The 17,812-nt window shown below is 49.6% G+C and overlaps 1 protein-coding gene across 1 annotated transcript in view; it reads right to left on the bottom strand.

Annotated features, from left to right (window-relative positions):
• LOC121465135 (protein sidekick-1-like) overlaps positions 1-17,812 on the bottom strand; it is a 955,042-nt gene that overhangs the window by 92,725 nt on the left and 844,505 nt on the right. Inside the window, exons 27-29 of the mRNA XM_041678320.1 lie at positions 15,684-15,873; positions 12,604-12,702; positions 608-802 (exon numbers count right to left, since the gene is read on the bottom strand). Of these exons, the coding sequence (XP_041534254.1) occupies positions 608-802; positions 12,604-12,702; positions 15,684-15,873 (484 nt within the window). The remainder of the gene's footprint in view (positions 1-607; positions 803-12,603; positions 12,703-15,683; positions 15,874-17,812) is intronic.

Below are 17,812 nucleotides of genomic sequence, written 5' to 3'. Positions count from 1 at the left end.
GCAGCATTATCAAGGCTGAGAACCACTGTTCCAGACAAAGCTCTGTGCTACCCTGGGCTAGCCTCTCTGAGCTGCACTTCTCACCTCCTGTCTGAGACAGTGGGCAGGGGCCAACAGTTGTGCTTCAAGGACACTCTGCTAACACGTCTGGCTCAGAGCCGGGGACCTGACTCAGCAAGTACTGTGCCTGTAGAGCATGCATGAGGACACAACTTCTGCTCTCCTGCACCTGCAAAAAAGCCAGACAGCACGGCCCATGTCTTTAACTCCAGGGCTGGGGAGGCAGAGACAGGAGAATCCCCTGGAACTTGTTGGCCAGCCAGCCTAGCCCAAACAGCCAATTATAGGCTCAACGAGAAACTGTCTCAAAAAACAAGGTGGGGGATGTTAGAGGAAGACACTGGACTCTGACTTCCACATATATGCACACGCATATGCCTGAGCAAATACACCCACCTCTGCCGCATACACTTAAAAAAAATAACAACCTGCCCAGCTCCAACCTGCCCAGCTCCAACCTGCCCAGCTCCATGTCTGGCCCAGGCTTCTGGGCGCTGACTAACCAGTGCCCTGCCGTCTACACTCAGATCTGGGTCTGGGAGCTTACCTCTCTTCTCGGTGGTGATGACTGTGGCCTCCAGAGGTTCTCCCCAGCCCTGTCTCGTCTTAGCAGACAGTCTGAAGATGTATGCAGATTCCGGGGCCAGCTCTGTGGCTGTGAACTGCCGCACCGTGGCACCCACCTCGACGGTGGTGAAGGTGTGGGGACTGCCGCTGGCCAGGCGATAGGCAATCTGGTACCCTGTGGGAGGGGTTGGGGACAGAGTCAGGGAGTCAGCTGAGCCATTTATTTTCTTGCTTGCCCAGAAAACCTATGCTCCCGACACCCCATAATCAGCCCAGATTGGAAAACCAAACACGGCCTACCCTCTGCTCCTTCCTGATTTCCAAAGGCCGCGGGGAGCATATTGAAAGGGAGCGCACAGCCCTGGTGATGAGTGTGGGTTGCCTGAGCTCAGTCCTCTGTGGAACTTGTCTTACAGTTCATCCTTCACGGGAACAAGATGTGAAAACAACTTCATCTTTCCTCAGGATGCTGCACACTTGGAGAATGTCACCAGACCCAGGACCCCTCATTGTTCCCCATGGGAGGTTGTCATGAGCCAGTGCCTCTGGCTTTTCCATCCCCTTCCACCACCCCTCATATGGTGCAGATCTTCCCTTCAACCCGGCAGGAGAGGCCAGAGCCCGCCCTCAGCAGGTGATTTCACACTTCTCACAGCAGGAGCAGAGCCTGCAGCAGGCAGGACCACTGCGAGGTTAGGCTTGCATTATTCAGCCCCCTTGCTAGTTTCCCCCTGCTATGCTACTGCCTTCCCCACATTCTCATCTCCCACGGTTCCAGCCACTCAGCCTCCCCCACCCAGGCCTCCTGAGTTTGGAGGCTCCACGTTAAATAGTTCAATACCCCTTCTGTTAATTTCCATAACTCCAGAGCCGCAGGGTTTGCCTGGCTCCGCATGTCTCTCTGAGTTCCTTGATTATGAAGGGGTCATGGTTGATCAGACATTATTAATGATCAAATCCCACCAACCAAGCAACCCCAGTGCCTGCCTGTCGGCTTCTGAAGAGGCCTTGCCAATTTCCCAGACCCAACCGTGAGCCACGGGGCAGACTGCCTTCTGGGCTCATGGACCACGTGTGGTCCGGCTTCTGATTAAAACCAGAATGTATGGGGTGCTGTGACATCTAGAAAAAAATTAATGACAACCCAAGTGATCACATTAAACAAGGGGGACTCAGCAGGGGAGAAAGAACAGCATCAAAGGCCACACTGGTCCTCCATGGCTCTGCCTGTCAGGGCAGCCTGGGAGTGGGGGCCGCCTGCCGGGACCAGAATGGAAGTGTGCTCACCTCCTGCCAATCACCTCCTCCTACACAGCTTGGACAGTCCTCTGGATGCCCTCAGGTGGTACTTTTGTTCCTCCTGTTCCTCCTGGCTTAGCCTTTGGCTCTAGGGCTTTTCCAAGATGCCTACAATTTCCCCAGCTGTTTGCTGAATTTCTTCCAGTCCTCCACTGGGAGACCAGGAGGACACCCACACAGAGGTCAGATTGAGCATACCCTGACCTTCAGACCTAGCCACGGCGGGTCACTGATAGGGTCGTTATCATTGCCTTGTAGGCCGGATGACACAACCTTCAGCCCTGTTCAGAGTGATGCCCGGTGACATGACTTCCAAATGACCATTATGGACTCTGCCTATCTCTGAGGGACCAGCTTTTCTCTCTGCCGTGGGGTCTAAGTGTTCTGAGGCTCCCAACAGCTGCTCCAAGACTCTTGCCCTTCTTATTTACTGAGTAAGGACTGCAACCTAGAGATTGTTGGCCAGTCATTCTAGGCCATCACTTCTCCCATGGCACTCAGTGATGGGAAATGGAGCTTGGGTGCTCCAGGGGACACAGTCTTAGGCCTTCGGAGATATAACGAGAAGATGTACAGTAGCTGGACAGCCATGTGCAGGGCACATGGTTCCTACAGTCTCACTCTGAGGGGTGCTAACAGCAGTGGTCCCCAGCGGGTCAAACACATGGGGGCAAGGCGTCTGGAAAGGTTACGGTTCGCCCTGGGTTGCTGGTGGTGCCCCAGGTCTGTCCTACTTTCTCTAAAAAGAACCCCCTGCACTTCCAGAGAGGAGACAGCCCCTCTTAGCTTTTGCCAGCTTCCAGGAGTGTTCAACCTTAGACACTGTGATAGAAGTTGTCTTATAGGGTTCATGCTTGAGAACCACGCAATCAAGTTATGGAAAAATCGCCACCCAGCGAAAACCCCCCTGGGTATTTGCCCTAGAGTCTCCAAGTTGACACAGCGCAGACACACTTGTGTGTCTGTCTAACATCTGTTGACAGCAGCCACACTGTGGAGCCAATCCAGGTATCTGACAGCACAGGCAAGGTTAAGGAAAATGTACGGTCTATGCAATAGAATAAAAAATTAACTTATGTGCATGTTCCTACTTGTCTCTCAGTGCACCATGTGTGTGTGTGTAATGTCCAGAGGCCAGAAAAGGCCATCCGCTCCCTTTAAACTAGAGTTACAAGCAATTGCAAGGTATGAAGTGTGGTGCTAGGAATTGAACCCATGTCCTCTGCAAGAACAGCAAATGCTGTTAACTGCTGAGCCATGCCCTGATCCCACACAATTTCCCCTGACCCCCGCATATACAAAAAAAAACCTCTTTTTCCATTTATAAAGAAGAATGAAGTTATATTGTTTTTATATAAAAAATCATAGGAAGTCACATATATTGAGAAAGCGCAAATGAGAGACCATGTTCTTCGGTTTTCTATAGGTAACATAAAATCATATACACATGCATATACATGCACACATGCACATATATGTTATAAAAGTAGAAGTTAGCTATACAGGTGGTAAAAGGAGCCCGTGGGAGGGGAGGGGAAGAGGAAAGAGAAGGGCGGAGAACATGGGGTAGAGGGGGCAACATGCACTATATACAAGAGCTTGAGAAAATTAAGAATACAATAACATTTTGTAATGTTTTCAGTAGGTTTATGATTTTGTAGGCCATACTCATAGCTGTCTTGGGGCTCACGCAGCCCATGGCCCTGCCTTGGCTACTCCTGTTAGACACTGCACCCTGCAGGCCCCTCTGTGAGAGGGTTTCCCAGCAGAAACTGTTCTACAGCTGCAGAGATGTGCTTGGACTGGCACCTGGCTCTGCCAATCCCCAACCCTGTTATGTGAAAACGTGACCCCCACATACACAACCTCTGTCTCTTGAGCTTTAAGAGGGAACCACAGGTCACATCTCACAGGCTGTTGGGGTTCCCTGTGCTGCAGGCAACCGGCTACATCTCACAGGGACAGGGCAGGCCCAGGAAGGCCTGCCTTGTAGTCATTTCTCAACTACACGTGTTCACTGGCATTCCCGGGAAGATGCCAAGACAGATACCTTATTGACAGACGTCAATATCTGTCAACAGCTTGAAGTCACAGTTCTACAGGAAAATTATCTTGGGCTGTCTCAGTCCCTAAATAGCATTTACTGCCTACCTCTGTGACTAGCAACTTCTGATGATTAGGTAAATCCTTTGATATGTACAAACATATCCTAGACTTCCAGGTTACCCAAAGCTAAGCATGTTGTCGGAGAGCATCGGAGGCCTGTAACAGTGACTTTCTGGCTCTGCTGTAACATCCCTATTCAAGGTCCACATGAACATGTTTACAAACTGTCCTGATTTATGATTTTCTTTGCTCCGTTGCTAGGACAATCCCACAAACTGTTACCAAACTGAAATGTGGAATTTGGGGGTAACCCAAACCTGTGTTCCTGGGCCATGCTCATATTTTGATATTTTGCTCCAGAATAAACTATCTCCCTTTGAGGTGAGAGCTGTGTCTCTTCTTGTTTTGCATCAACACACATGACCAGAAAACAGTAACAGCACCTGGTCTCTACCCTCTGTATGTGCAGAAGCTGCTGCCATGATTGCCCCTCACAGGGGTATTCTAGGGCTCTTTGTGGCACCTGCAGTTATTCTTCATGTATGTTTTTCTTCCCCAAGGGCCCCTTCTATCAGCACCTCTGCCTCCTCAGTTCTACAGAAGCCTCAGGCCTAGCTCTGGAGTTGCTAGGACTAATACCTAACCTTCCTCACTGTGGCGGTTTGAAAAGGAATGGCCTCCACAGATTCATGCGTGTAAAAGCTCGGCCCACAGGGAGTGATGTTATTAGGAGGTGTGTCATGGTGGAGGTGGGCTCTGAGGTTTCATATGCTCAAGCCATGCCCGGTATGACACACAGTCTCCTCCTGCTGCCTGCAGATGGAGATACAGAACTCTCAGTTCCTTCTCCAGCACGATGTCTGCCTGTGCACTGCGATGTCCCACCATGACGGTAACGGACTCTGAAATTGTAAGCCATCCCCAATGAAATGCTTTCCTTTATAAGAGTTGCCATGTCCGCGGTGTCTCTTCACAGCAGTAGAAACCCTAACTCAGACACTCACCTTGGTCATCACGCAGGCATTGCCCAGCCATGCCAGGGTTTATTGAGTTATCTGCTCCTGGCAATGTTCAGTCTGAGCTCGGCAAAGACCAGGTAACTTTAAAGTAAGACCCTCCATGGAAACATGTATTTACACCATTGTCTGCCTCTTTAGAGACCAGGGCAATGGCCCAATTCTAAATTTTTTTAGTTTTTCTTAATGCTTAGTTTTCTAAATTGTGATTTAAGTATATGTGTGTAAGTATATGCCATGTGTGTGGGTGCACTTGGAGTCCAGCATAGAGCATCAGCTGAAGTTACAGTTGTGAGCCACCAACATGGGTGCTGGGAACTGAACTCAGATCCTCTATTAGAGCAACAGATACTCTTAACCACTGAGCCATCTCTCAAGCCCCACAAGTCTAAGATCTTGTGACTGGAAATGATATCTCTAGTCACGAAGTCAGTACTTATTAATGGCATTTTTGAAAACCTCCAGATTGAAGTTGCCTTTCTTTAAGAAAAGAAAAGGACATTAATCTAGGTCTATTGGCACCAGCCTGTAGTCCCAGCTCCTTGGGAGGCTGAGGCAGGATGCCTGAAAGCTCAAGTCAGTCAAGGCCAGCCAGGGCAATGTAGCAAGACTGCATACCCGAGTAAAAAACACAGACATCAGGCTGGAGAGATGGCTCGGTGGTTAGGAGCACTGGCTGCTCTTCCAGAGGACCCAAGTTCAACTCCTAGCACCCATACAGCAGCTCATAACTCTAATACTCCAGTTCCAGGGGATACGATGCCCTCACACAGACAAATGTGTACACACACTCCAATACACACATAAATAAAAATTTTAAAGTTCCTTTAAAAACTCAAGGAAAGCCCTATGTTAGTGCTGAGCAAGTGGGGACTCTTGGTGTCCTGAGAGGACACAGCATGAGTGCCACGTATAAAACCGTCTACCCTGGAGTGGGCACAGGCAGCCATCTAGAGATGATTTCAGCATGTAGGCGGCGAACACCCGTTATCTGCAGACACTATGCCATTTATCTGAGGACTTGACTCTGGGCAGATTAGGATTTCCCCAGGGATCCTGGAGCAATCCTGGATTGTCTAGCCCAGTAGGGCCCTCCCTCTCACGGAAGGGGATTCTCACTGCAGAGCTCCCCTCAACCCCTGACCCTTCTGTCTCTGAAACAGAAAGAGAAGAATATCTACCTGGGACAGCCACCGTGTAGACTCAGGAGGTAATGTATGGAAAACACACGGCACAATGTCATTTGTCCCTAACTGCAGGAAATCTGGGTTATTATTTTCTATCTCCAATCCACTTCCCACACTGAGCTATTACCGAGAGAAAACTCCGCAGCCTCGGGCTCCTGTTTGTACCTTCCTATTATTTTCCCTCCAATGAATGTGGCATCATTAGCAGGCCCTGCACCCTGGTGTGTTGAACATAAGAATTAACACCCGCTCCTCACCCTGACACACCGAAGAGACTATTGGTTGGACCGTGGCGGTCTTTCCCCTGCACACCCTCGGTGTGAGAGAGGCGGCTGCAGAAGAGTTCTTGCATTTTTAGAGAATAATGATGGATGGTGTTCAGAGCTAAGAGCGTTTCCGAGGATGAGGCTTCTTACGTAATTACGGTTGCAGCCCGATCAGAAGCATTAGCGGGCAGGATTTCAGCGAGCCGGGGTCAGGGGGCTGCTGTGTGTGTTTGTAGAGAATGGGTGCACTGACTGGAGAGGAGGAGGAGAATGGGGCCCGAGAGAAGTCCTGGTTTTAAGGTTATGGGTGAATTGTGATAATACGGGCATTGAAGAGAGCAAGGACAAGCATGAGGGACATCGATCCGAAGGGAAGATTAAAATGCGCAATGAGAGGCCTGTGCTGGCTTCTGAATGTGCTGGAAGGTGGAGGCGGTACTGCAAGCCCAGAAAACCAGCTGGGTAGGATGATACAGCCGTAGGCGACAAGCCTCGTGGGGGTCCCCACTTCTTGATGTCTGACCCTGAGAGCTGAAACAGCTATCTGGGGCTTTGTCTTGACATTCAAGGCAGCTGAGAACCTTTTATGAGCTGTACTAATGGCCAAAAATCAAAGGTATCGGGTTCCCCGGTGATGCTCAGGTTCCCAAAGCAAGGCCATCAGCATCAGTGCTGCTAAGCCTTGATGACGGTTTAGAGGCTACGATACCCCCACTTACACCCACAAAGGCGTCAAAGAACCCAGAAGCAGTCCCGGGAAGTCCCAAGTTTAGCCCACGGCCTGTGGCTATAGGTTTGCAGCTTATCTACTTGAGGACTGGGAACGTAAAAATGTTACAGCAGGGTTCTCCAAACGTGTTCAAGGTTAGTGTTAGGTCTTGGCTGGCCAGGGGCCCTTCTAGTGGGTGGGAAAGGAGGGGAACTTAAAATGTCTGGGCCTGGGTTGGCACAGTTCTGAAGAGCACACGCGTGAAGCCTAGCTTAACAGTGTTCAAGGGTGTGTGGAGCAGTCTGCCAAGTTGCAGCGGGTGGCTATACTCAGGTAGTCCCATGCAACCCCCAAGAGGAGGCTTCCGACCGCTCAGAACTCTCCACAGTAAATATTTACCATGCAAACAAGCAAGTGTTTTCTCCCTCCAGGCACCCGGCACTGTTTCACGCTGTTAATCTTGTTGGGAAATGCAAGGACATGTTTTCATATAGACTGGAAGGGAAGGTGTGAACTGCGGAAGAGTCCACATGCTTAGATGGCCACCCTGGCAGCCTGAGCAGGAACACCCATTCGAGGAAAGCCAGGCAAACGGATTGTTTCCTTTCCACTCCAGCAACAACCTGGATCTTTAGGAACCCGTTTGTCTTTCTTTCCTACAGCATCCATGGTCTGGTGTGCTGGCTGTAATGATACCCAGGTGACGGGTCACCTAGGCAGCATCTGCTACCTCCAGATGCCTTTACAACAAAAGATGCTGAAAGACCACATTGTCTGCTTTACAGACAGTTTCTGCCATATGACTTAGCGTTTGTATGTAGTGGTTAATCTTCTTGGCTCTGGAATCAACCAAGAGACATGCCTCTAAAGGGAGGCGTGAGGACATTCCCAGGAAGAATTCACTAAGGGAGGGGCACTCCTCCAGAGTGGGCAGTGCTGTCCAGCAGCTCAGAGACAAGGAGACTGGAAGGAAAGCAAGCAGTACTTTGCCTGCCCACTTCTGCTCCTTGCTGAGAAGTGCATCTGCTCTTTTGTTGCTTCTATTGTTGCCACCCTTCACTGACACTGGAATCCAGTTACTTCCGACATGGACTGGGGAGCAGTGGTTCTCCAGGAATGCTCCAGGTTCTAGGCACCAGATTGGGATACCTGAGGTATCCAGACTCATGGGACGGACCAGCTACCCCGTTATCAGCCTCTCCATGTAGATGGCCATTGTTGGAATCCCCAGCCTGTCTCTAATAAATTCCCCTTGTAATATATAGGCATCTCACTATTGATCTTCTACAGACTACTGACTAATACAGGGTACTGAAGTTTGTAAATATCACCCACTTCTTCCCTATGTGTTTTGGATTTTCAGTGATGGGCCCACCAGGACTTCACATGAAATCTACAGGCCCCAGTTAAGAACACAGAGCAGTGGGTAAGAGCACTTGCTTTGCCAGCATGAGGATGAGAGTTCAAATCTCTGGCACACATGTGAAAAGTCAAACGTGGCTGTATGTATATGTCTATAACCCCAGCATTGTGGGGGACAGAGAAAGGAGGGTCACTAGAGCGTGTGAACCACCAGCCTATCTCCAGATTCATGGAAAGACCCTGCCTCATGGGAATAAAGCAGAGAGTGACAAAGCAGGACACCCAGGCTCCCCTCTGATCTCCATGTGTGCACAGGTGCCTGCACCTGAATACCCGTGGGCACACACACACACACACACACACACACACACACACCCAAAGCAGAGCAATGGAGAACAGGGGACGCAATCTGCCATCAATACACACAAAGGCAATTTCTGACCTGGCCTGGCCCCATGTAGTACAGGGTCCCACAAGCCAGTCCCAGGATCAGAGGCCCTCCAGCCAGAAGCCACAGGCTAGCAAATGGTATAGTAACGCTCTCATTTATTGAGTACTGAATGTGGCAGATGTTTTTTTTTTTCTGAGTGTTCATTGCTGAAGCAGAGGGAGGTGTAAATGGGGAAACAAAATGCGGAAACAGGCCTGGGAATCCAAGTGACTTTAATATATAAATATGCCTTTTAAAATGTATTCAGTTAGTACATGGCATGTCAGAGCCCAGGCAGTAGGTTTTTGGGGTCTTAATCGCTAGCCATTTTGCTCCTGCCTTACTATAATGCAGAGCCTAAGGCCCTGGGAGAAGTACCAACAGCCCTCTGAGAGTCGTACCACCTCCTTTGCTGCATAAACAAACCCTGCTTAGACACATAGCCTTATAAATATGTCTATTTCCTTTTAATTTTTTTCCAGACAGGGTCTCATATGTGAGATCTATGGCCCAGGCTAGCCTTGAACTCACTAAGTAACTGAGGGTAACCTTCAGCTTTCATAATCTTCTGCCTCCACATCCCGAGTACTGGGATTACAGGGGTGTGCTACACACCCAGTTTATCAGGGTTTCTTACAGGTGAGTACTCTGTCAACTGAGATACACCCCAAACCCCATTTGGGCACAATGTCTAGAGACAGGAATAACTGGGCGAGAGGTGGCCCTGAACATCTTTCCCATGTGTGGCTCTCTAGAGGCTTCACAGACAACACCCCAACAAGGGTGTGTGAGGAGTGCTGTCCTCACACCCTGCCATGTGTTCAGAGGGTCATGAGCTCTCACGGTTCTGGGTCTGATGGATGTGACCCGGCATGCTCCTGCTGCCTAAATCTCAGGTTGCAGGGCTCTGTGACCAGCACAACAAATGCTCCAAGACATTCTGAAGAGTTAGAAGCGATCTGACAGTCCCATCTGGAAAGATGTCCTCTGTGAGTGTGGAAGAGACACATGGAGGTCAGGTGGATAACTTGGAGGGGTGTGTGCTGCAGGCTGACCGTCCTCAGCGAGGGACTAGCAGGAGGGATCCACAGTGGGTTCTTTCTTCGGTGGACCATGAACAGGGGAAGTCACTTATGGGCTAAGGCATTCATGCATTATCCAGATCCTGACTGGTGGGTTTGTTGTGAATGTCATCTTTTTTAGTTATCTATTCTGATTTTATTTAGCCTGTGTGTATGTGTGTGTGTATATGTATATGTATGTGTGTGTATGTATATGTATGTGTGTATGTATATGTATGTGTGTATGTATATGTATGTGTGTGTATGTACGTATGTATGTATGTATGCATGTATGTATGTATGTGTGTGTGTATGTCTCCTGTCTCTGTCTCTGAGGAGCTAGGATTACAAGTGTGTGTTACCAAGCCTGGCTTTTTTTTTTTTAAAAAAAAAAAAAAAAAAAACCTAAGTTTTGGGGATTACAGAACTGAACTATCTTCCAGGATCTATAAAGTCCTCTTCACTCCCTTGTACGTGCCACCCCCTGAACTATCTGACCTCTGAAGAGTCTCCACCAGCAAGGCCCTCCCCAACAGCCCTCCATCCCCAGAACCTGTATAAACTCCTTTCCCCTTGGACTCCTGCCTTTAATTCAGCACTGAAAATGCCATCATTTCTTGTGGGACACAGGAAGCTGCAAACCCATTAGAGCCAGCCTTACTGATAGTGTCGGGCACGAGGCTCGTTTCAGAATGCTATCGCTTACGTCTCAGGGTCTAACATTTCAGTTTGTAGACGCACTGCAAGCCTAGGGAGGATAAACCTTCATTCTTTGTAAACCATACAGTCGGTGGCATTCAATCAGAGCAGCAACAGACAGACAGAAGGAAGCCTTCTATGACTCTTGCAGGAGGACCCCAAGTAAGATCCTGGCCCTGTATGTGCATGGGAGGCACTGGTTAGTAGTGCAAAGCTGTAACCCTCATCTGTGTACCAGGTCATATGTGTAAGAGCGTGCCGTCCAGAGCATCTGTAGCCCCCATCTGTGAACCAGGTCATATGTGTAAGAGTGTGCCGTCCAGAGCAGCTGTAGCCCCCATCTGTGAACCAGGTCATATGTGTAAGAGCATGCCATCCAGAGCAGCTGTGGCACCCATCTGTGTACCAGGTCATATGTGTAAGAGCATGCCATCCTAGATCAACGATATATGCAGAGAGAGGACAAGGGAGTTGGCAGTGCCTGGGGCTGGAGCAGGGAGGGTCAGTAAGATGGGCAATGAGAGCCGGAGGTTTAGGGTAGGGTTGGGTTCAAGGAACCTACTTCTTCATAGAAAGCAATTCCATCGAGCTTTGGGACTCCAGGTGACTGACTGGAATTCTAGTATTCTGCATCGCTTAAAATGTTGCCTGTTTTGCTGTGAGCCTCTGGGGACAGCTCCTAGGGAATCCTGTATCCAGCTCTGTCTTTATCACAATGATCTGCTGCTGCTGTCATGGTGGGGACAGGCTCCTCCTCAAAGCATGGTTTGCCTCTGCACTGGCCATCTGCTCTGCCCCAAGCCCATGATGCTGGCTCCTGTGTGGCTTGTTACCTGTTTCATCAGAACCCATTCCCACAGGGGCTTCTACAGCCACCATGATTGTGGCTGCAAGCATCTGAAACCTCACATGTTCATCATTTCAGACAAATAATTTCGTGGGAAACTCCCCATTATCTCGGAGTCTCCTGTGAGTGGGGAGCAGGTGGATGTCACTGGTGACCTGGGTCTGTAGCCATACTCCGCACTGGATTCTGGGACCCATCCCCTGAAATGCCTGGTTTTCCTCATGTCACATTCTACAGCACACAGCAGAGCCCTTGCACATGGTGCCCACCTGGCCCAGAAGCCACCAGATGTCCCTTCCCTGCTCCCAGGGCTGTGGAAGTCACTCCTGCTCCAGACTCAGCATTTCACTCACCCCCACCTCCATCTAGAAGGACTGGCTTGCAGGACAGTCAGTGCCTTGGGATGGTGTCACTCATAGGCAGTGTGGGAGGCCTGAGAGTGAGTGGGCCTTGCTCAGCTTCCCACTAGGCAGTAGTAATGAACATGGAGTCTTTAATATGACAGAGCAAGAGGAGAAATAGATAAAGGTATTGATGATGTTTTAAAGCACGGTTTGCTGGCTTTTCACCAATCTTTTCGGACCTGAGGTTTACATGTCATCCCTGGGGCCTCTCGAATGGGTCAGCGCAGGCCTCACAGTGGGAGACAGGTGCTTTCTGGAGCCTGGTCAACTCCGTTTATGAAAAACTAGCCTGCCATTTCCCCAACACCTGGTGGCACCGCCTGGAGCGGAAGGGGGTCGATTACGAATGGGCTCGCCGCGGACCGTGCCACAGATGGCAAACAAATGGAGGGAATTCTGGATTAACAAAATGTAAATTTCATTCCACAAGAAAGTCTCAGTGCCCTGCACAGGAACAAAAGAGTCCCGTGATGCTCTGCGTCCAGGAGCTGCTGCTGCCGTGATCTGTGTCCACCACCATTGTCTAATAGGAACAGGAGAGAGCGACTCTCCCTGCCCCCTACTCCCACCCACACCCCAAGGTTTCTTACCCAGAATCACACCGTTGGGCTCCTCCGGGGGCTGCCACACAATCCGCACCGCAGTAAGCCTCACTTCAGGGAACACCAGCCGCACGGGGGGACCTGGGGCTGAAGGAAAACACAGAGAGAGTTCTGAGGTCAGCCCGTGCTCTGATGACAGCGTGCTTCTCCTTGTGGCGGTCCCACCTTGTCACTTTTTAATCCATGTTTAAAAAATTGATTCACCCTTCTAAAAACAATTTCTTTATTTATGTGTATGTGTCTGTGATGTCTGCTGCGTGTGCAGCTGTCTGTCTGGGGAGGCCGGAAGGAGGTGTCAGGTCTCCTGGAGCTGGAAGTACAGGCAGTCGTGAGCTGTGCTGCCCCATGTGGGTACTGGGAATTGAACACCAGGAGAACAGCAAGCACTCTTAGCTGCTGAGTCATCTCTCCAGTCCCTTATTCTTTATTTTATATCTGACTTTTTATGTGGGTTTTAGGGAATTGAACTCACGTCCTCACGCTTATTCAGCAGGTGCTTTGCCCATTGCGTCATCGTCCCAGGCCATGTTTTAAATAAAGGGTTTCTGGATCCTCAATGATGCCATGTGAGTCCCTAATGATTCTGAAAAACACACTTTATCTTGAATCCTGACCATCTGGTTTAGAAAACCATGCTTAGAAAGTATACTTGCATAAGGGTATACATTGGTATATATTCATAGGGCAACGCTAGCAGCGGGCCACCTATGACTCTGAAGTAAGCATTCTACTAACCAGACACCTTCACTGGCTTTGACACTGTAGAGCGGGCAACTATGATGGTTTGTACTGTCAACTTGATGGGATCTACAGTCACCTGGGAGATACACCGCTCCATGTCTGTAGGGTTTCCCGATTGGGTTAACTGAGGTGAGAAGACCCATTCTGAGTATGGGTGATTCCCATCCCACTGGCTGGGGTCCTGGGCTGAATAAAAAGAAGAAGGTGATCTGATATCTCTCTCTGCTTCCTGACTGTGGATGTCATGTGACCAGTTGCTTCATCCTCCTGCTGCCATGCCTTCCCCACCATGCTGGTCTGTATGCCCTGGAGCTGTGAGCAGGGTAAACCATCCTCCCTGAAGCTGCTTTTGTTAGGTATTTGGCTATAGCCACAATAGGGCCAATATAAGGTATCCCTTCGCCCCCACCCCACAACCACCAATAACTGTGAAGCACGCTGACAATCAAGGCTTCCTGGCCTATGTCTGCCTCACCTCACCTGCCCTGTATTAGACACATAAGAGGTGATGCTCACAGATGCGTATAATACTTCTTCTGTGTGGTTCAGCACACCGGCAGTTTAAAGTGCAGTTATGTCTTGTGGAACGATTGAATAATAGGGTCTTAGCCCTCAGAAAATATATTTGCTTAAATGGATAGGCAAGGCAGTGTGTGGCCAGTGCGAGAGCTTCTCGTCGGACATATCATGGACTGATTGCCACGCCACGGCTAAGAGCAACCGAAGCAGAATGCGGGGAATGTCCATTCCGGGCGCGTGAGTTTGGATGTGTGTAATGATACCGACACATGGGTGAAATAAATGCCCAAAGGAGGCCACAGGCTCGAACGTCAGGACTAATTCATAATACCAGTGTGACATAGCAATGACCTTCTGAGCCGTCCCTGAGGCTCAACAGATTGTGTCAAAATGGACAGAGAAGACATGTTTACATAAATAATACAGCGATAAAAGAAAGCAATCATTGCCTGACTACATGTGTCCTTTAGAAAGAATGGCAGTGGACATTGAGGGACCGTTTTGAAAACATCTCTACTTGCTTCCAATAGGACTAAGCTGAAGCGTGCACACATGGACGACCCGTGCAGCCTGCAGCTAACGTGGCTCAGTACTGATTTCCCCTGCCCCCCTAGCCCACTCGCTGCCTTGGGGAAAGCTGAAGGATAATCCCACGGAAGCCATGATGATTGTGACTATCAGCGTGACAGGATCTAGAATCAACTATGACACAGACCTCTGGGCACATCTGTGAGAGATCTTCTGGATTAGGTTAACAGAGGCGGGAAGGCTCATCCTAAGTATGACTGACACCATTCCATGGGTTGGTGTCACACACACTGAATAAAAAGGAGAGCACCAGCGTCCATCTCTCTCTGCTTCCTGACTGTGATTGCCGTATGACCAGCTGCCTCCTGTCCCAGCCACCATGCCTTCTGTGACGGACTGTGTACTCTCAAACTGTGAGCCCCAATCAACCGCCCCCCCCCTCCCATAAAACCTACTTCTCAGGTATTTGGTCATAGCAATGAGAGAGGTAATACAGAGCCAAGGCCAGATCCACACGCTGTGTGAAGAAGGGAAACGGGGTTCTTTTAATGGAGCAGATAGAGTTGTAGCTTGTTATCCATTCCAAGAAGACGCTTAAGCGACCCTGTTGTTGTTTCTATCCTGTCAGACACTTGCCATCCCGAGGTGGGTGTTTTTGCAGATCGTATTTTCCCCCTGACATATTCATTATGGCCTGTTTAATAACGAACGTGTGAAGGAGCTAACCTTTAAGTGTTCGACATCTGCAAAGTGGAAAAACATATTTACCGATGATTTAGACTTCCATAAAAACAAAGCCAACAAGATGTGCTTGTTACGCAAACCTGGAAGCACCAGAGCCTGGGGACCCCTGGGTGCTGTCAAACATGCTGTTCTCTGTGCAGAAACATGCAATGAGCGATCTGAATGCAAATGGTGAGACCCGTTAACCCTATGAGAATGGACACAGGTCCAGTGCAGAGTTTTATCTACATCTGTAGAGCTGCTCCTAACTGGATGGGCTCATGTTTTATAACCTCACCCATGCTCACTAGCCCTTGCCTATAGCATAATCAGGCTTGAGATTCCGCACAATCCATAATCAGGTTGTAAACCCTCTCTGGGCTCAAATTGGCCACGTAAATGCCAAGTGACTGAAAAACAATTTTGTTTTGTTTCCCTCAACTGGAAAAAAAAAAAGAAAGAAAGTGGTTGAAAATTCACATTAAAAACAACTGCAGTCCAAATGGTTTGGACTGGAAAACTAAGGCAGAAGGCAGCAGGGCCAGCTTTGTACTCACTGTCATCTTTGGTGCGCTCCAGGATGAGGGGCGAGCTAGGGACCCCGTTCCCGATCCGGGTGAAGGCCAGCACCTGCAGCTCATACACCACGAACTTGCGCAGGCCAGCCAGCAGGGCCGACTGCGTGTGGTTCCCTCGCACCACGTGGCTTCTGGGCTCTGGATCCAGGTCTTTGGCACGGTACAGAATCTGAAGCATCAACACACACATGCAGATGGTTACAGCTAAGTGTGTGCTCAGAAGGGGACTTCCTGTGCACAAGGTACCAGCTCAGAACTAACCGACGAGGACCACCCAACCATGGTTTCTCCACAAGGGCAGCTGCATCGAGGGAGATTTGGATCTCATTTCTATTCACTGGCATCAAGGGGGAAGGCGGCCATGAGGCAACTAGACTTTAGAAGAGTGGCCGGAGTCACACAGCTCTGCCTACAGCTTGGAGATTTGGCTGCCTGGACACAGTTTGGCAAGATCTGAGGCTCTCAACTATAGCTATGCCAAATGCTCTACTGAAGCATGGGCTTGGTCTTGGGCATAGGCTTCTTGCTTCCTATAAATAGAGCTTGGGACTCTGTGAGATTCCTAGGCTTGCCCCTAGGTCATAGGGATGAACAGAGATGTGCTCCTTCAGGGCCTCCTCCTTCTCTCCTCTGTCCTCCCTCTAAGCTCACATTGCCCCCCTGCCCCCCAGGCAGAGGCCGTTTGTTTGTTTGTTTCCCAGCTGCCCAGACCTGAAATAATCACACAGAAACGATATTAATTACAATACTGTTTGGCCAGTAGCTTAACCATATTTCTACCTACCTCTTACATCTTAAATTAACCAATTTCTATTATTCTGTGTATTACCACGAGGCTCATGGTTTATTGGCAAGGTTCCGGGGCATCTGTCTTCTTTGGCAGCTACATGGTGTCTCACTGACTCTGCCTACTCTCTCTCTCTATCTTTTCTGGCCTGGCTATATTCTGTTAAGCCATTGGCTGAAAGCAGATTCTTTATTAACCAATGTCAATACATATACAGAAGGACTTCCTGCATCCCACCCCCCTTCCCAGAACTGTTTTCCAAGACAAGTGATCTATAGGTCTTAAGAGAGAGCCACCGGGCAGTCATTTGGAATGAGCAAGGAAACATTTCCTCGTGGGAACCAGGAGGTGCAGCAAAGAGCTTTGCCCACTGAACGCACCCAACGGGACTGCTGTGCAGCAGGAGACTTGCCAGTGTTGGGCTTCCTTATACACTCTGGATTGCTACGCTCCTGAAGAGAGCCATTAGAATACTTATGGAGAGGGAATGCAGATGAGCAGGCCAGAGGCAAGCAGTTGGGATTTAACGACACAAAGATAACCTGGCCTGGTGGGTAAGCATCTCATTCAGCACTTCGCAAGGCCAGGCAGGAAGGCTGCTATGAGTTCAAGGTCAGTTGCTACATAGTGTATTTCAGGTCAGCCCGAATTATAGTGTAAGAGCCTGTCTGATAATAAATAGGTATTCCCCACCAGCCCCTAAAGCAGAGAAAAGCCATAAAAAACAAAAACAGTTACTGAAAAATGAGAGGAGAATGCCTAAAATCCATTGAAGATATATGGAAGGCATTCTGTTGTTATTGTACTAGTGATTGAATCCACAGACTCATAAAAGCTAGACAAGCAAGTGGTCATCAAGCCACACCCCAGCCCCTCACTGGGAGATTCTAGGCAGGGGCTCTACCACTGAGCCACACCCCAGCCCCTCACTGGGGGATTCTAGGCAGGGGCTCTACCACTGAGCCACACCCCAGCCCCTCACTGGGAGATTCTAGGCAGGGGCTCTACCACTGAGCCACACCCCAGCCCCTCACTGGGGGATTCTAGGCAGGGGCTCTACCACTGAGCCACACTCCAGCCCCTCACTGGGGGATTCTAGGCAGGTGCTCTACCACTGAGCCACACCCCAGCCCCTCACTGGGGGATTCTAGTCAGGTGTTCCACCATTCCAGTACAACCACTCATCCCATGAGAGCAGCATCACACTAGTGACCATATCCAGAGAAGCCCATTGTGCTGCTTGGGAGACTGGAACTAGAGACAGAGACAGAGAATTGTACTGGTCACCTCTGAGAGAGGAGAAAGAAATAGGCAGTTTTGA

Source organism: Microtus oregoni, unplaced genomic scaffold, assembly GCF_018167655.1.
Source record: "Microtus oregoni isolate MIOR12 unplaced genomic scaffold, Mior012 000029F_ref0000214, whole genome shotgun sequence".
Lineage (NCBI taxonomy): Eukaryota > Metazoa > Chordata > Mammalia > Rodentia > Cricetidae > Microtus > Microtus oregoni.
The sequence above is the reverse complement of the archived record's forward strand: the minus strand, read 5'-3'. Positions and strand labels throughout refer to the sequence as shown.